The sequence below is a fragment of the Staurois parvus genome, unplaced genomic scaffold, assembly GCF_062004578.1.
Source record: "Staurois parvus isolate SC_StPar_1 unplaced genomic scaffold, SC_StPar_1.0 ptg001236l, whole genome shotgun sequence".
Taxonomy (NCBI): domain Eukaryota; kingdom Metazoa; phylum Chordata; class Amphibia; order Anura; family Ranidae; genus Staurois; species Staurois parvus.
The window spans coordinates 19,953-40,484 of NW_028319032.1; the positions used below are offsets into that span (position 1 = coordinate 19,953).

The following is a 20,532-nucleotide window of genomic DNA, read 5'->3' on the forward strand; positions in this document are numbered from 1 at the left end:
TGGATACACACGGACCCGGGGGGGGGCCTATTCTGGATACACACGGACCCGGGGGGGCGGGCCATTCTGGATACACACGGACCCGGGGGGGCGGGCCCCATTCTGGATACACACGGACCCGGGGGGGGGGGCCCCATTCTGGATACACACGGACCCGGGGGGGGGGGCCCCATTCTGGATACACACGGACCCGGGGGGGGGGGCCCCATTCTGGATACACACGGACCCGGGGGGGGGGGCCCCATTCTGGATACACACGGACCCGGGGGGGGGGGCCCCATTCTGGATACACACGGACCCGGGGGGGGGGTTCACATTCTGGATACACACGGACCCGGGGGGGGGGGGCCCCATTCTGGATACACACGGACCCGGGGGGGGGGGGCCCATTCTGGATACACACGGACCCGGGGGGGGGCCCCATTCTGGATACACACAGACCCGGGGGGGGGGGTCACATTCTGGATACACACAGACCCGGGGGGGGGGGGGTCACATTCTGGATACACACAGACCCGGGGGGGGGGGTCACATTCTGGATACACACAGACCCGGGGGGGGGGGGTCACATTCTGGATACACACAGACCCGGGGGGGGTCACATTCTGGATACACACAGACCCGGGGGGGGGGGGGTCACATTCTGGATACACACAGACCCGGGGGGGGGGTCACATTCTGGATACACACAGACCCGGGGGGGGGTGTCACATTCTGGATACACACAGACCCGGGGGGGGGGGTCACATTCTGGATACACACAGACCCGGGGGGGGTCACATTCTGGATACACACAGACCCGGGGGGGGGGTCACATTCTGGATACACACAGACCCAGGGGGGGGGGGTCACATTCTGGATACACACAGACCCGGGGGGGGGGTCACATTCTGGATACACACAGACCCGGGGGGGGGTCACATTCTGGATACACACAGACCCGGGGGGGGTCACATTCTGGATACACACAGACCCGGGGGGGGGGGTCACATTCTGGATACACACAGCCCCGGGGGGGGGGGGGGGTCACATTCTGGATACACACAGACCCGGGGGGGGGGGTCACATTCTGGATACACACAGACCCGGGGGGGGGGGTCACATTCTGGATACACACAGACCCGGGGGGGGGGGGTCACATTCTGGATACACACAGACCCGGGGGGGGGGGTCACATTCTGGATACACACAGACCCGGGGGGGGGGGGTCACATTCTGGATACACACAGACCCGGGGGGGGGGTCACATTCTGGATACACACAGACCCGGGGGGGGGGGGTCACATTCTGGATACACACAGACCCGGGGGGGGGGTGTCACATTCTGGATACACACAGACCCGGGGGGGGGGGTGTCACATTCTGGATACACACAGACCCGGGGGGGGGGGGTCACATTCTGGATACACACAGACCCGGGGGGGGGGGTCACATTCTGGATACACACAGACCCGGGGGGGGGGGTCACATTCTGGATACACACAGACCCGGGGGGGGGGGTCACATTCTGGATACACACAGACCCGGGGGGGGGGGGTCACATTCTGGATACACACAGACCCGGGGGGGGGGGTCACATTCTGGATACACACAGACCCGGGGGGGGGGGGGTCACATTCTGGATACACACAGACCCGGGGGGGGGGGGTCACATTCTGGATACACACAGACCCGGGGGGGGGGGGGTCACATTCTGGATACACACAGACCCGGGGGGGGGGGGTCACATTCTGGATACACAGACCCGGGGGGGGGGGGTCACATTCTGGATACACACAGACCCGGGGGGGGGGGGGTCACATTCTGGATACACACAGACCCGGGGGGGGGGGGGGGTCACATTCTGGATACACACAGACCCGGGGGGGGGGGTCACATTCTGGATACACACAGACCCGGGGGGGGGGTCACATTCTGGATACACACAGACCCGGGGGGGGGGGTCACATTCTGGATACACACAGACCCGGGGGGGGGGTCACATTCTGGATACACACAGACCCGGGGGGGGGGGGGGTCACATTCTGGATACACACAGACCCGGGGGGGGGGTCACATTCTGGATACACACAGACCCGGGGGGGGGGTCACATTCTGGATACACACAGACCCGGGGGGGGGGGTCACATTCTGGATACACACAGACCCGGGGGGGGGGTCACATTCTGGATACACACAGACCCGGGGGGGGTCACATTCTGGATACACACAGACCGGGGGGGGGGGGTCACATTCTGGATACACACAGACCCGGGGGGGGGGGTCACATTCTGGATACACACAGACCCGGGGGGGGGGGGTCACATTCTGGATACACACAGACCCGGGGGGGGGGGGGTCACATTCTGGATACACACAGACCCGGGGGGGGGGTCACATTCTGGATACACACAGACCCGGGGGGGGGGGGGTCACATTCTGGATACACACAGACCCGGGGGGGGGGGGGTCACATTCTGGATACACACAGACCCGGGGGGGGGGGTCACATTCTGGATACACACAGACCCGGGGGGGGGTCACATTCTGGATACACACAGACCCGGGGGGGGGTCACATTCTGGATACACACAGACCCGGGGGGGGGGTCACATTCTGGATACACACAGACCCGGGGGGGGGGTCACATTCTGGATACACACAGACCCGGGGGGGGGGTCACATTCTGGATACACACAGACCCGGGGGGGGGGTCACATTCTGGATACACACAGACCCGGGGGGGGGGGGGTCACATTCTGGATACACACAGACCCGGGGGGGGGGGGTCACATTCTGGATACACACAGACCCGGGGGGGGGGGGTCACATTCTGGATACACACAGACCCGGGGGGGGGGGGGTCACATTCTGGATACACACAGACCCGGGGGGGGGGGGTCACATTCTGGATACACACAGACCCGGGGGGGGGGGGGTCACATTCTGGATACACACAGACCCGGGGGGGGTCACATTCTGGATACACACAGACCCGGGGGGGGTCACATTCTGGATACACACAGACCGGGGGGGGGGGGGGGTCACATTCTGGATACACACAGACCCGGGGGGGGGTCACATTCTGGATACACACAGACCCGGGGGGGGGGTCACATTCTGGATACACACAGACCCGGGGGGGGGGGTCACATTCTGGATACACAATATTCTGGGATTACACTTCGTTTCTTCTGGATACACAGAGTTGCCCCCGGCGGTATACAGCTGTATATACTCTGGGATGGGGGAGGGGGGTATACCGTCCTCTCCGGTCAAACACTCACCTCACACACCGGCGGGGACGGCTATCCGGTGACGTCTACGGCTGTGTCCGGACTCGGGGCCTGTCAGGCAGGGACTCGGCCTCGGTGTCTCCTCTCCCCGCCTCTCGCCCTCTCTCCCGGTGACGTGGGACTCTCCCGGTACCGCTCAGGACACAGCCGGTCTCAGACACTTCCTCCTTTCACGCTTCCGGTTTTTTTTTTTTTTTTTTCCAGTCTCCCACTTCCGACGAGAGCCGCTTTTTCCCCCGGACCACTTCCGGCTCCTCCCCGCCGGAGCTCCCTCCTCATTGGCTGAGCGGGAGAGCTCTGGTGTGACGTAACTAAAACGTCAGGCGTGACGTCACCGCCAGGCTTAGTCATGGCTCCCGGCCAGTTCCACCAGTGGGGAGGGGAGGGGGGTGAATCATCGATGAGAGATGCCTGACACCTGGAACAGTGATGACACCGAATGTTGTCAGTGAGCATGGAGGGAGGTCATTGGTGACCTGAAAACACTCCTCCCTTGGCTGCTTGTGACGTAACCACCTCAGGGCCCCGCCCCTTGTTTCCATGTAACAATCAGGATATTTTGCCACAAAATTACCAAACATTATATATATATAGACAAACCGAGGCCCTCAGAATAAAATGGCGGGTGTCGCAATTCTTTACGGTGCGCATTATCGGCGCAGCGGCTTTTCAAAACCCATTTTTTGGGGGGAAAACAAGTTTGAAGTTTTAAAAACCAATTTTTTTTGGTAAAATCTAAAAAGACGACTTTACTCCGAGTAAATTGATACCAAACACGTCAGGTTTTAAAATTGTTCACGCAACGGCGACAAACCGCGTCAATTTTACTTTTCATAGTCGATTTAAAAGCCTTTACAGGCCGCCGCTATAGACTGACAGAGGAGATCTGGTGCTGGAATGACTGCCTGTGATTGGACGATCGCGGCGATACCTCACATGTGGGACGATCGCTATTTACATGCATGGCACATTTTTCACGTGTTTAATGCGTTTCGCAGTTTTCATCTGCCTGACAACGAGCTGGCCAAAAAAATAAATTAAAAAAAAGCAAAACATAAAAAAAGTCAGGAATGCGTGTGCACAAAACGCACATGAAAAATAAAACACAGCAAAAACGCATCAAAAATGCACACATGTTGCGTTTTTTATGCCTTTTGTGCTTTTAATCTGCCTAGCAACAAGCTGGCCAAAAAAAATATCAAAAATGCAAATTTGCATTGGTGTGTACAAGGTCTGAAATGCATTGAAAACGCAGCAAAAACGCACACGTGTTGCGTTTTTTATGCTTTTTGTGTTTTTAATCTGCCCAGCAACAAGTTGGCCAAAAAAAATTTTTTTTTGAAAAATGCATTAAAAGCACGCACACAAAAACGCAAAACGGGAAAAAAAAGCAAACTGCATCGGTGTGAACAAGTGAAATGTGAAAAAATTTTAAAAATATCAAAAATGCAAGGAAAAACGCAAACTGCATTGGTGTGTACAAGGTCTGAAATGCATTGAAAACGCAGCATGAAACACACACGTGTGGCGTTTTTTGATGCGTTTTGTGTTTTTAATCTGCCCAGCAACAAGTTGGCCAAAAAAAAAAAATTTAAAAAAAGTATAAAAAGCATGCGCACAAAACGCACGGCAAAACGGAAAAAAGAAAACTGCATTGGTGTGAACCAGGCCTGAAATGCATCGAAAACCCAGCAAAAAGGCACACGTGTTGCGTTTTTGATGCCTTTTGTGTTTTTAATCTGCCCAGCAACAAGTTGTCCAAAAAAAATTCAAAAACCATCAAAAGCACATGCGCAACAATGAAAAACGCACTGCACATGGAAAAAAGCAAACTGCAATGGTGTGAACAAGGCCTGAAATGCATTGAAAACGCAGCAAAAACGCACACGTATTGCGTTTTTGATGCCTTTTGTGTTTTTAATCTGCCTAGCAACAATCTGGCCAAGAAAAAAAAATCCAAAAATGCATCAAAAATATGCGCGCAAAAATGAAAAACGCACTGCAAAATGGACAAAACACAAACGGCATTGGAGTGAACCCGGCCTGAATTTTTTACGGCGCACAGTATTGGCGCAGCGGCTTTTTCATACCTATTTTTTTTGGGGGGGGAAACAATTTTGAATTTTTAAAAACGCAACGCATGACCCGATTTTTTGGGTAAAATCTAAGACAATGTTTTTCACGTGTTTGATGCATTTTGCGTTTTTCATCTGCCCGGCAACAAGTTGGCCAAAAAATAAATTAAAAAAAACGCAAAACAAAAAAAAGTCAAGAATGCTCGTGGCACATAAAAACGCACGTGAAAAATAGAGCGCATCAAAAATGCACACGTGTTGCGTTTTTGATGCCTTTTGTGTTTTAAATCTGCCCAGCAACAAATTGGCCAAAAAAAGTTTGAAAAGTGCATCAAAAGCACGTGTGCAACAACGCAAAACGCACCGCAAAACTGAAAAAAAGTAAACTGCATTGGCATGAACAAGGTCTGAAAATGCATTGAAAAAGCAGTAAAAACGCACATGTTGCGTTTTCCATGCCTTTTATGTTTTTAATCTGCCTAGCAACAAGCTGGCCAAGAAAAAAAAATCAAATGCATCAAAAATATGCGCGCAAAAATGGAAAACGCACTTCAAAATGGACAACAGACAAACTGCATTGGAGTGAACCCGGCCTGAAACGCAGAACACAGCAAAACACATTAAAAACGCACACATGCTGCATTTTTTATGCATTTTGTGTTTTTATTCTGGCCAGCGACATGTTGGTTAAATAAAAAAAAAAAAACACATCAAAAGCACGTGCGCAAAACGCACTGCAAATCTGAAAAAGGAAAACTGCATTGTTGTAAACAAGGCCTGAAATGCATCAAAAATGCAGCACAAAACGCACATGTGTTGCATTTTTGATGCGTTTTGTGTTTTTAATCTGCCCAGCAACAAGCTGGCCAAAGAAAAAAAAAATGAAAAAATATGCGCGCAAAAATCAAAAACGCACTGCAAAATGGACAAAACGCAAACTGCATTGGAGTGAACCCAGCCTGAAACGCAGAACACAGCAAAACACATTAAAAACGCACACATGCTGCATTTTTGATGCATTTTGTGTTTTTAATCTGCCTAGCAACATGTTGGCAAAAAAATAAACGCATCAAAAGCACGCATGCAAAAACGCACGGCAAAACAGACAAAGCGCAAACTGTGTTGGTGTGAACCGGGCCTGAAATGCATTGAAAACGCTGCAAAGGCGCATCAAAAACGCACACGTGCTGCGTTTTTGATGCCATTTGTGTTTTTAATCTGCCCAGCAACAAGCTGGCCAAAAAATAAGATTCAAAAAAGGTAGCGAAAAACGCAAACTGCAGTGATGTGACTGTAATGGAGGCGCTGCAAAGAAGCATGGAATGCGGTTTTCTATGCATTTTTTACGCGTTTTGTGTTTTAATCTGCCCAGTGACTAGTTGAGGAAAAAACGCACTAAAAATGCAAAACGCACTGTGGAAACGGATCAAACGCAAGCTGCATAGGTGTGGACCGGGCCTTAGGCTGCATTCACACCCATGCGTTTTTTTAGCGCTTTTTGCAGAAACGCACTGCAGTCCATCTAACATGGTTTCCTATGGAACTCGTTCACATCTCGCCTTTTTTGAACCGCTGCGTTTTTTGGAAGCACTGCGTCATCATATCACTGGTGTGGAGGTGATCAGAGACACTGACTGGTGACAGTATGAAAAAAAAAATAATAATAATAATTACATTATTTTTTTTTCAGATTTTTCTATTTTTTTTATTTTTTATTACATTATTTCTCCTTTTTTTAATATTTTTTTTTTACATATTGTCACCAGTCCTGTCCAGCGTTATATAACTGGTGTGGAGGTGATCAGAGGCACTGACTGGTGACAGCATATAAAAAAAAAAAAAATTAAATTTTTATTTTTTTATATTTTTTTATTGCATTATGTTTCCTTTTTTTTGTTTTTTCAACACACTGACCAAAGCAATATAATGTTACCATTGAACTACTCTGGGCAAGTGATCGGGATTTTTTTTTTTTTTTTACATACTGTCACCAGTCAGTGCCTCTGATCACCTCCTCACCAGTTATATAATAAAAAGGAAAAATAATGTCATAAATTATAAAAAAAAAAAATTTGAAAAATCTGGAAAAAAAAAATTCTATTTTGTTTTATAATTTATGACATTATTTTTCCTTTTTATTATATAACTGGTGAGGAGGTGATCAGAGGCACTGTCTGGTGACAGTATGTAAAAAAAAATAATAATAATAGTAATAATAATTACATTTTGTTTTCAGATTTTTCTATTTTTTATTACATTGTTTTGCCTTTTTTTAATATTTTTTTTACATATTGTCACCAGTCCAGTACATCGTTATATAACTGGTGTGGCGGTGATCAGGGACACTGACTAGTATGACAGTATGAAAAATAAATAACAATAATAATAATAATTTTTTTTTTCAGATTTTTCTATTTTTTTTTTATTTTTTATTACATTATTTTTCCTTTTTTTAATATTTTTTTTTACATATTGTCACCAGTCCTGTCCAGCGTTATATAACTGGTGTGGAGGTGATCAGAGACACTGACTGGTGACAATATGTGAAAAAATAATAATAATTACATTTTTTTTTTTTTTCAGATTTTTCTATTATTTATTTTTTATTACATTATTTTTTCCTTTTTTTCCAATTTTTTTTAACACACTGACCAAAGCAATACAATGTTACCATTGAACTACTCTGGGCAAGTGATCGGGATTTTTTTTTTTACATATTGTCACCAGTCCAGTCCAGCGTTATATAATATTAGTAATAATAATTACATTTTATTTTTTTATATTTTTATATTTCTTTTATTTATTTTATATTTTTTTTATTTTTTATTACATTATGTTTAAGGACTACAGGAACCGTCTGACCTCTGTAATTGCAGACAAAGGCTTCTGTACCAAATATTAACACGGATCTTCTCAGGGGTTCAAATACTTCTGTTCAGCCGTGCGAGACAAATACATTCTTTACAAATCATACAATGTGATCTCCTGAATTCTGTCCTCAGAGTGGGAATCCCCTGCAATGTGAATGTCAGACCCTCCATGATGGAGAAGTGGGAGAACTTGCAGAATCGCAGGGGGTTCAAATACTTCTGTTCCTCACTGTATATTGTACATTCACATCAGTCCCCGCCCCCGAGGAGTGTACAATCTAAGGTCCCTAACTCACATCCATACATACACATACTAGGGACAGATTGGACAGGACCTACCTGTCTCACATAGCTGAGATTTGCTTGGATCCCCTTACAGACAGACACAGTCTGGATCTGTAGCCGGCTACACACTGTGCAGATCGATGCTGTGTCTGTAAGGGAATCCAGTCTATGTGCTGTGGAGGAGTGCTCTGCCAGCAGTGACCCTGTCCTCTTCTCTGCTGACCCCTGTCCTCTTTTCTGCTGACCCCTGTCTTCTGCCCTGCTGACCCCTGTCTTCTGCCCTGCTGACCCCTGTCCTCTTCTCTGCTGACCCCTGTCCTCTGCGCTGCTGACCCCTGCCCTCTGCCCTGCTGACCCCTGTCCTCTTGTCTGCTGACCCCTGTCCTCTGCTCTGCTGACCCCTGTCCTCTTCTCTGCTGACCCCTGTCCTCTTCTCTGCTGACCCCTGTCCTCTGCCCTGCTGACCCCTGTCCTTTGCCCTGCTGACCCCTGTCCTCTTCTCTGGTGACTCCTGTCCTTTTCTCTGCTGACCCCTGTCCTCTTCTCTGCTGACCCCTGTCCTCTGCCCTGCTGACCCCTGTCCTTTGCCCTGCTGACCCCTGTCCTTTGCCCTGCTGACCCCTGTCCTCTGCACTGCTGACCCCTGTCCTCTTCTCTGCTGACCCCTGTCCTCTTTTCTGCTGACCCCTGTCTTCTGCCCTGCTGACCCCTTTACATTGCCCTGCTGACCCCTGTCTTCTGCCCTGCTGACCCCTGTCCTTTGCCCTGCTGACCCCTGTCCTCTGCCCTGCTGACCCCTGTCTTCTGCCCTGCTGACCCCTGTCCTCTTCTCTGCTGACCCCTGTCCTCTGCCCTGCTGACCCCTGTCCTCTGCCCTGCTGACCCCTGTCCTCTTCTCTGCTGACCCCTGTCCTCTTCTCTGCTGACCCCTGTCCTCTGCTCTGCTGACCCCTGTCCTCTTCTCTGCTGACCCCTGTCCTCTGCCCTGCTGACCCCTGTCCTTTGCCCTGCTGACCCCTGTCCTCTGCCCTGCTGACCCCTGTCCTTTGCCCTGCTGACCCCTGTCCTCTTCTCTGCTGACCCCTGTCCTCTGCACTGCTGACCCCTGTCCTCTTCTCTGCTGACCCCTGTCCTCTGCACTGCTGACCCCTGTCCTCTGCACTGCTGACCCCTGTCCTCTTCTCTGCTGACCCCTGTCCTCTGCACTGCTGACCCCTGTCCTCTTCTCTGCTGACCCCTGTCCTCTGCTCTGCTGACTCCTGTACTACCCTACTGACCTCACATCCTCTGCCCTGCTGACCCCCCTGTATACTACCCTACTGACCTCACATCCTCTGCCCTGCTGACCCCCCTGTATACTACCCTACTGACCTCACATCCTCTGCCCTGCTGACCCCCCTGTATACTACACTACTGACCTCACATCCTCTGCCCTGCTGACCCCCCTGTATACTACCCTACTGACCTCACATCCTCTGCCCTGCTGACCCCCCTGTATACTACCCTACTGACCTCACATCCTCTGCCCTGCTGACCCCCCTGTATACTACCCTACTGACCTCACATCCTCTGCCCTTGCTGACCCCCTGTATACTACCCTGCTGGCCTCACATCCTCTGCCCTGCTGACCCCCCCCCCCCGTATACTACCCTACTGACCTCACATCCTCTGCCCTGCTGACCCCCCCGTATACCACCCTACTGACCTCACATCCTCTGCCCTGCTGAGCCCCTGTATACTACCCTACTGACCTCACATCCTCTGCCCTGCTGACCCCCCGTATACTACCCTACTGACCTCACATCCTCTGCCCTGCTGACCCCCCGTATACTACCCTACTGACCTCACATCCTCTGCCCCCCTGACATTTTTTACTGCACCCCCACATCAGAAAGGATAGATCTGGCCCTGGTATGAGGTATCATTGAGAACGTCAGTGAGAGCAATATTTCTAGGACCATAATTCATGGTTAACTCCAAACTGACAATCTGTAGCGGCTTTTAAAGCGCCACCTATGGACAATTTTGGGTACTGTCGTTTTTTGCCATTTCACAGTTTTAGGCTCTGTTCACACTAATGCGTTTTTTAGTACTTTTTGCAGAAACGCACTGCAGTCCATTTAACATGGTTTCCTATGGGACACGTTCACATCTATGCTTTTTTGAGCTGCTACGTTTTTGGAAACAGTCGGGGACTTTTTTTAAAAGCAAAAAGCAGCATTTTTGCTACAATAGAGTTCAATGGAGAAGCTGTTGAAATTCACGGTATTGTGATTTTGCCATGTTTTGCATTTTGCATTTTTATTCTGCCCAGCAACAAAAAAAATCCACTTAAAAAAAAGAGCTGAGCAAAATGCGGTAAAAACGTGTCAAAAACACATCAAAAATGCATGTAGAAAACCGCAAAACGAACAGCAAAAAGCACTGCAAAATGGACAAAAAGCAAACTGCATAGGTGTGAACGGAGCCCTAAACCTTGGCATGTTTGGTATCTATTTAGTTGGCCAAGCCCATCTTTTTTATTCTACCTAAAAATTTAAATAAATAAATATATATATATATATATATATATATATATATATATATATTTTTTTTTTTTTTTTTTTATTATTATTATTATTATTATTTTTTTGTTTTTTCTTCACACATGTGAGATATTTTTGCAAATGTGGGAGTGAGAGCAATAGGGCTGTAATTCTAAATAGACAATTTTGGGTACTGCAGTTTCCTTACCATTTTACAGAATACACACAATTTTACAACCTTGACATGTTTGGTATCTATTCAGTCGGCCAACCACCATCTTTTTTATTCTACCAATAAAAAAAAATATATATATATATGTATACACAGTGCCTTGAAAAAACCTTCCTCCCCTTGACATATTCCACATTTTGTCATGTGACAACCAGAACCGTCCATGTATTTACCGGGATTGGATGTGATGGACCGACACAAAGTGACACATAATTGTGAAGTGGAAGGAAAATGAGAAATGGTTTCCGACATTTGTGACAATAAATCTGTGAAAAGTGTGGCAGCATTTGTATTCGGCCCCCCGGAGTCAGTACTTTGTAGGACCCCCTTTGGCTGCAATTCCAGCTGCAAGTCTTTTTGGGGATGTCTCTTTGCACATCTAGAGAGGGACATTTCTGCCCATTCTTCTTTGCAGAATCCCTCAAGCTGTCAGATTGGATGGAGAGCGTCTGGGAACAGCAATTTTCAGGTCTGGCCACAGATTCTCCATTGGATTTGGGTCTGGACTGTGACTGGGCCATTCTAACCCATGAAGATGCTTTGATCTGAACCATTCCATTGTAGCTCTGGCTGGATGTTTCAGGTCGTTGTCCTGCTGGAAGGGGAACCTCCGCCCGGTCTCAAGTCTTCTGCAGACTCTAACAGGTTTTCTTCTAAGATTGCCCTGTATTTGGCTCCATCCATCTTCCCATCAACTCTGACCAGCTTCCCTGTCCCTGCTGAAGAAAAGCATCCCCACCACATGATGCTACCACCGCCATGTTTCACAGTGGGGATGGTGTGTTCAGGGGGATGTGCAGTGTTAGTTTTCCCCCACACATAGCGTTTTGCTTTTAGGCCAAAAAGTTCCATTCTGGTCTCCTCTGACCAGAGCCCCTTCTTCCACATGTTTGCTGTGTCCCCCACATGGCTTCTCACAAACTGCAAACAGGACTTCTTATGGCTTTCCTCCAACAATGGCTTTCTTCTTGTCACTCTTCCATAAAGGCAGATTTGTGGAGTGACGACTAATAGTTGTCCTGAGGACAGATTCTCCCCCCTGAGCTGTGATCTCTGCAGCTCCTCCAGAGTTCCCATGGGCCTCTTGGCTGCTTCTCTGATGAATGCTCTCCTTGCCCGGCCGGTCAGTTTAGGTGGACGGCCATGTCTTGGTAGGTTGGCAGTTGTGCCTTACTCTTTCCATTTTCGGATGATGGATTGAACAGTGTTCTGTGCGATGGTCAAAGCTTGGGAGATTGTTTTATAACCTAACCCTGCTTTACACTTCTCCGCAACTTTATCCCTGACCTGCCTGGTGTGTTCCTTGGCCTTCATGATGCTGTCTGTTCACTAATGTTCTCCAACAAACCTCTGAGGGCTTCACAGAACAGCTAGATTTATACTGAGATCACATGACACACAGGGGGACCCTATTTACTAATTAGGTGACTTCTGAAGGCAGTTGGTTCCACTAGATTTTAGTTAGGGGTATCAGAGTAAAGGGGGCTGAATACAAATGCCGCCACACTGATCACAGATTTATTGGTCACAAATGTTGGAAACCATTTATCATTTTCCTTCCACTTCACAATTATGTGCCATATCCCAATAAATACATTGTAACAACATGGGGGGGGGGGGGGGAATACATTGTAACATGACAACATGGGGGGGGAATACATTGTAACATGAGAACATGGGGGGGATACATTGTAACAAGACAACATGGGGGGATACATTGTAACGTGACAACATGGGGGGGATACATTGTAACATGACAACATGGGGGGGATACATTGTATCGTGACAACATGGGGGGATACATTGTAACGTGACAACATGGGGGGGATACATTGTAACGTGACAACATGGGGGGGGGATACATTGTAACGTGACAACATGGGGGGGATACATTGTAACATGACAACATGGGGGTGGGATACATTGTAACATGACAACATGGGGGGGATACATTGTAACATGACAACATGGGGGGATACATTGTAACATGACAACATGGGGGGGATACATTGTAACATGACAACATGGGGGGGGATACATTGTAACATGACAACATGGGGGGGATACATTGTAACATGACAGCATGGGGGGGGGATACATTGTAACATGACAACATGGGGGGGATACATTGTAACATGACAACATGGGGGGGATACATTGTAACATGACAACATGGGGGGGATACATTGTAACATGACAACATGGGGGGGGATACATTGTAACATGACAACATGGGGGGGATACATTGTAACATGACAGCATGGGGGGGGGGATACATTGTAACATGACAACATGGGGGGGATACATTGTAACATGACAACATGGGGGGGATACATTGTAACATGACAACATGGGGGGGATACATTGTAACATGACAACATGGGGGGGATACATTGTAACATAACAACATGGGGGGGATACATTGTAACATGACAACATAGGGGGGGATACATTGTAACATGACAACATGGGGGGGATACATTGTAACATGACAACATGGGGGGGATACATTGTAACATGACAACATGGGGGGATACATTGTAACATGACAACATGGGGGGGATACATTGTAACATGACAACATGGGGGGGATACATTGTAACATGACAACATGGGGGGGGGATACATTGTAACATGACATGGGGGGGATACATTGTAACATGACAGCATGGGGGGGATACATTGTAACATGACAACATGGGGGGGATACATTGTAACATGACAACATGGGGGGGATACATTGTAACATGACAACATGGGGGGGATACATTGTAACATGACAACATGGGGGGGATACATTGTAACGTGACAACATGGGGGGGATACATTGTAACGTGACAACATGGGAGGGATACATTGTAACGTGACAACATGGGGGGGATACATTGTAACGTGACAACATGGGGGGGATACATTGTAACGTGACAACATGGGGGGGATACATTGTAACGTGACAACATGGGGGGATACATTGTAACGTGACAACATGGGGGGGATACATTTTAACATGACAACATGGGGGGGGATACATTTTAACATGACAACATGGGGGGGGATACATTTTAACATGACAACATGGGGGGGATACATTGTAACATGACATGGGGGGGATACATTTTAACATGACAACATGGGGGGGATACATTTTAACATGACAACATGGGGGACATTTCAGGGGGTGTGAATTTCAAGGCACTGTATATATATATCTATGTATGTACAGTAGTCTTTTTTAGTCTACCAAAAACATATATATATGTATTTTGGTTTTGTGCTGCCCTAGGCAAGGCTAAAATCAAGCACCCCCCCCCCCCCCCCCCGCATCTAAATTTGTCCCATCCCTTCATCTTTAACCGTTTCAATACCGGGCAATTTTCCCCCTTCCCCCCCAGGCCATTTTTCAGGTTTCAGCGCTCTCACACTTTGAATGACAATTGCGCGGTCATACAACATTGTACCCAAACTAAAATTTTATCATTTTCTTCACACAACTAGAGCTTTCTTTTGGTGGTATTTAATCACCGCCGGGGTTTTTATTTTTTGCTAAATTAACAAAAAAAGACCAAAAATTTTGAAAAAAACCCACATTTTTCTTTGTTTCTGTTATAAAAGTTTACAAATAAATAATTGTTCTTCATAAATTTAGGCCGAGATGTATTCTGCTACATGTCTTTGGTGAAAATAACCCAAATTAGGATGTATTATTTAGTTTGTAGGAAAGTTATAGAGTTCACAAACTATGGGATATATCTGATTATTGATCAATCCTGAAGTACTGACAGCCAATCTAATTTCTTGAGGTCCAAGAATGTCAGGACGGTACAGATATCCCCCAAATGTCAGGACAGTACAGATATCCCCCCAAATGTCAGGACAGTACAGATATCCCCCAAATGTCAGGACAGTACAGATATCCCCCAAATGTCAGGACGGTACAGATATCCCCCAAATGTCAGGACAGTACAGGTATCCCCCAAATGTCAGGACAGTACAGATATCCCCCAAATGTCAGAACGGTACAGATATCCCCCCAATGTCAGGACGGTACAGATATCCCCCAAATGTCAGGACGGTACAGATATCCCCCAAATGACCCTTTTTTGCAGAGTAGACAGTCCGACGTACTTCATAAGAGGAATGGCGAGTTTTTTGAAGTTGTATTTTTTTGTCATAATTTTTCCGAAAATGAAAAAAATTATTTTCACTATTTTTTTTTTTACATCCTGTCACCAGTGCAGTACAGCGTCATCATATAACTGGCATGGTGGTGAACAGGGACACTGACTGGTGACAGTATGAAAAAAAAAAAATATATATATATATATTTTTTTTTTTTTGTTATTATATTTAATTTTTTATTACATTTTTTTTTATTTTTTTTAAGATTTTTTTTCATATTTTACTATGACCAAAGTAGTACAATGTTACCATAGTAACATTGCACTACTTTGGGGAAGTGATCAGTATTTTTTTTTTTTAAACACAACTGGATTGCTTATAGCAAATAAATTTCTTTGCTATAAGCAAGCATTTACCTGAATGAAATCGATTCATTCAGCTTTTTTTTCTTTTTTTTGTGCTTAGCTGTGATTTGGTCACAGCTAATCACATGACATGTGCATGTGATTAGCTGTGACCATTCACAGCTAGGCACTAGTATACAATGGATGGCATGAATGAAGCCATCCATTGTATACAACTGTCATGTGACCTGCTGTGATTGGTCACAGCAGGTCACATGGTACTGGCAACGGGGGCCGGTACTCGGATCTGTCATCGGCCGTGTCCGAGGTACACGGCCGGCGACAGATCGCACTGCTGCGCCGCTCTGCACTAGCACAAACGGTGCATGTGCGGGAGCACGCCAAATGGCGTGCACCCGGAATGGAGGAACACATCTGAAGCTGCCAAACGGCCATTGGCCGGGCGGCTAATGGTTAAGCTCCACTCCTTCCTCTTTAGGCTTCACCTCTTCCTATTAGAGCTCCACCCACTGACAACAATGATGGGGCACTATTCCTCCCACTGACACCAACGATGGTGCCCCATCATTAATGTCAGTGTGGGAGGAATAGTGCCCCATCATTGGTGTCAGTGGGAGGAAGAGTGCCCCATCATTGGTGTCAGTGGGAGGAATAGTGCCCCGTCATTGGTGTCAGTGGGAGGAATAGTGCCCCATCATTGGTGTCAGTGGGAGGAATAGTGCCCCGTCATTGGTGTCAGTGGGAGGAATAGTGCCCCGTCATTGATGTCAGTGGGAGGAATAGTGTCCCGTCATTGGTGTCAGTGGGAGGAATAGTGCCCCATCATTAGTGTCAGTGGGAGGAATAGTGTCCCATCATTGGTGTCAGTGGGAGGAATAGTGCCCCATCATTGGTGTCAGTGGGAGGAATAGTGCCCCGTCATTGGTGTCAGTGGGAGGAATAGTGTCCCGTCATTGGTGTCAGTGGGAGGAATAGTGCCCCATCATTAGTGTCAGTGGGAGGAATAGTGTCCCATCATTGGTGTCAGTGGGAGGAATAGTGCCCCATCATTGGTGTCAGTGGGAGGAATAGTGTCCCATCATTGGTGTCAGTGGGAGGAATAGTGCCCCATCATTGGTGTCAGTGGGAGGAATAGTGTCCCATCATTGGTGTCAGTGGGAGGAATAGTGCCCCATCATTGGTATCAGTGGGAGGAATAGTGCCCCATCATTGGTGTCAGTGGCAGGAATAGTGCCCCATCATTGGTGTCAGTGGAAGGAATAGTGCCCCATCATCGGTGTCAGTGGGAGGAATAGTGCCCCATCATTGGTGTCAGTGGGAGGAATAGTGTCCCATCATTGGTGTCAGTGGGAGAAGTAGTGTCCCATCATTGGTGTCAGTGGGAGGAATAGCGCCCCATCATCTGTGTCAGTGGGAGGAATAGGGCCCCCCTGAAAAGTGCCTCCCTAGGCAAACGCCTTGTTTGCCTTGTGGCAAATACGCCCCTATATATATATATATATATATATATTTTTTTTTTAATTTTTTATTTTTTTTTTAATTGTGCAACACATGTGAGGCATCTTTGCAAACGTCGGAGTGAAATCAATAATTGTGGGGCTGCCATTCATAGTTACCTCTAAGCTGATAACCTGTAAAGGCTTTTAAAGTGTCACCCATGAAAAATTTAGCATAGCACCGTTTTTACGAAATTACACGGTCATGCGTCATTTTAAGACTTGACACGTTTGGTGTCTCTGAACTTGATGCCATCTCATCTTTTTTTCTTTATATACCAAAAAACATTGGGTACAATCACGTGTTTTGCACGACAAATCATTTTGTTGTATTTTTTTTCCCTGAAAATTATATGCTGTGAAAATATAGTGGAAAATAAAAAGTTTCTACTACCACCATCTCATTCTCCGGGGGTCTCCGCTCCCAGAAAATACGGGACGTTTGGGGGGGTTTCTACCTAATTTTCTGCTAATGTTAACATATGTGATTTTTTTTTAAAAAAATGCCCCAGAAATCAAACAGTGAAAGTAACTTTTTAGCCCAAAAAAAAATAAAACCTAAAAATTTGTCCTGGTAAACAAGTGGTTAAAATATTGTCCAATCATCCTTCACTCCTGTGTTGACTCCTCCTCCTCCGCAGGCGTCCACTGGTCACGTGACCCCAGCGGGCTCCCCCTCTCTGCTGACAGCACCGCCCTCTCTACGTCACATGGCCTTTAAATGACATCCGTGGGTGTGGGCGGAGCTGTAGCAGAGATGGCGTCGGTTCACGCTGCAAAGCGGGCGCTGAGGGCTCAGCTGAAGCAAAGGATTTCAGCCCTGAGCGACCCAGAAAAGCTTCGCCAATCGCAGTCCGTGACCCGGAAGGTGCGTGCCGTTCGGTATTGCCTCTGGTTAAGAGCGCTGTTACAGTACGCGTGCGCAGTAAGCGGAGAGATCACCGAGCGTCCATATTAAGTATGGGCAAATGGGTTTTTTTCCCCCCGAAGTCTTCAGGTTACAGTCAGAGTGTCATTATGAGGGGTGAGAGGAACTTCAGACCAATTGCAGGGGCGGGGTTAACTTTTGAAGAGCTTTGGTGTGAATTAATGTAGCTGCCCTCACACATGGAGGGTTCAGGTGTGGCCCCCAATATGTCCAGAGGGCCCCACAACAGATTACTTTCATAAATTTGCTATTATTACAACATAACCATGAGACAACACAAAGCACGCGCGAAAACGTAAGCGACAATGTTACTCTTCTGGTGGTATGGCCCCTTTAACGCTGCCGGCGCAAAGTTTTGCGCCAGTATCGAGGCGTTTACTTTCAGCTGTCAGGAGATCTCCTGGCTGGCAGCTGCATGAAGGCCAGGGAGGAGTCAGCAGTTGCTAGTATACCAGGGGCCATTCCCATATTTAGGTAGGGGCATTAACCCTTCGCCCTCCAGAGGATTCCCCCCCCCCCCCCTCGCCCTCCAGAGGATTCCCCCCCCCCCCCTCGCCCTCCAGAGGATTCCCCCCCCCCCCTCGCCCTCCAGAGGATTCCCCCCCCCTCGCCCTCCAGAGGATTTCTCCCCCCCCCCCCGCTCTCCAGAGGATTCCCCCCTCATCCTCCAGAGGATCCCCTCACCTCTCGCCCTCCAGAGGATTTCTCCTCCTCACCCTCCAGAGGATCCCCCCCCCTCTCCCTCCAGAGGATCCCCCCCTTGCCCTCCAGAGGATTCCCCCTCTCCCCTCGCCCTTAAGTGGATTCCCCCCCCTTCTCCCTCCAGAGGATTCCCCCCCTCGCCCTCCAGTGGATTCCCCCCCTCGCCCTCCAGATCATTCCTCCACCCCTTGCCCTCCAGAGGACCCCCCCTTCCTGACCAGGCCATTGCTTGCGTTACGGCGCTGCGTTACTTTAACTGACAATTGCGCGGTCATGCAACGCTGCACCCAAAATTAAATTTACGTCCTTTTTTTTTTTTTTTTCCCACGAATGGAGCTTTCTTTTGGTGGTCTTTCATCGCCTGTGCATTTTTTATTTTTATTTTTTGTGCTATAAATAAAGACCAACAATTTTGAAAAAAAAACAAACTATATTTTGGACTTTTTGCTATAAAACATGTCCACTAAAAAAATAAAAAATCAAATGTCGTCATAAATTTTGGCCAAAATGTATTCTGCTCCGTGTCTTTGCTGAAAAAAATCCCAATACGTGGAAATTAATTGGTTGACGTGAAAGCTATAGCATTTACAAATGGCGGGATAGATACTGGGATTTTTTTTTAATACTAGTAATGGCGGCGATCAGCGACTTATAGCGGGACTGCGGCGGGCATTCTGACACTGGGGGGAGGGAACTGACTTGGCGTCACTGACATCCTCGGTGACACCAATACAGTGATCAGTGCAACTAAAAAGCACTGACACTACTAATGGCACTGGGCAGGAAGGGGTTAACATCTGAGGCGATCAAAGGGTTAACTGTGTGCTGGGAGTGTTTTACTAGGGGGCTTCACTGTAAGCACACTGCTCTGGATAGCTGTGCTGTGCAGTGTGCTCGAGCCGACAGGGAGGAGGACTGTTAGTAAACAAAACAGTCCTCCCCGTCGGTGATCATTGTAACTCACCAGGCGCCGGTGAGTAATTACCGTCCGGGTCCCAGTGATTGACAGCCACGGCTGCGTATATATATATATATATATATATATATATATATATATATATACAGTGGGGATGGAAAGTTTGGGCACCCCAGCTAAAAATTTGTATTAATGTGCATAAAGAAGCCAAGGAAAGATGGAAAAATCTCCAAAAGGCATCAAATTACAGATTAGACATTCTTATAATATGTCAACAAAAGTTAGATTTTATTTCCATCATTTACACTTTCAAAATAACAGAAAACAAAAAAATGGCGTCTGCAAAAGTTTGGGCCCCCTGCAGAGTTAATATCTTGTACTGCCCCCTTTGGCAAGTATCACAGCTTGTAAACGCTTTTTGTAGCCAGCCAAGAGTCTTTCAATTCTTGTTTGAGGTATCTTTGCCCATTCTTCCTTACAAAAGTCTTCCAGTTCTTTGAGATTTCTGGGCTGTCTGTCACGCACGGCTCTTTTAAGGTCTATCCATAGATTTTCAATGATGTTGAGGTCAGGAGATTGTGAAGGCCATGGCAAAACCTTCAGTTTACGCCTCTTGATGTAATCCCCCGTGGATTTCGAGGTGTGTTTAGGATCATTATCCATTTGTAGAAGCCATCCTCTCTTTAACTTCAGCTTTTTCACAGATGGCATCAAGTTACCATCCAAAATTTGCTGAAATTTTAT

At 47.5% G+C, this 20,532-nt stretch overlaps 1 protein-coding gene across 1 annotated transcript in view; it reads left to right on the forward strand.

Annotated features, from left to right (window-relative positions):
- Window positions 1-17,963: 17,963 nt before the first annotated feature.
- Window positions 17,964-20,532, forward strand: part of MTHFS (methenyltetrahydrofolate synthetase) — a 28,686-nt gene continuing 26,117 nt past the window's right edge. The window contains exon 1 of the mRNA XM_089660391.1: window positions 17,964-18,110. Within this exon, the coding sequence (XP_089516517.1) occupies window positions 17,964-18,110 (147 nt within the window). The remainder of the gene's footprint in view (window positions 18,111-20,532) is intronic.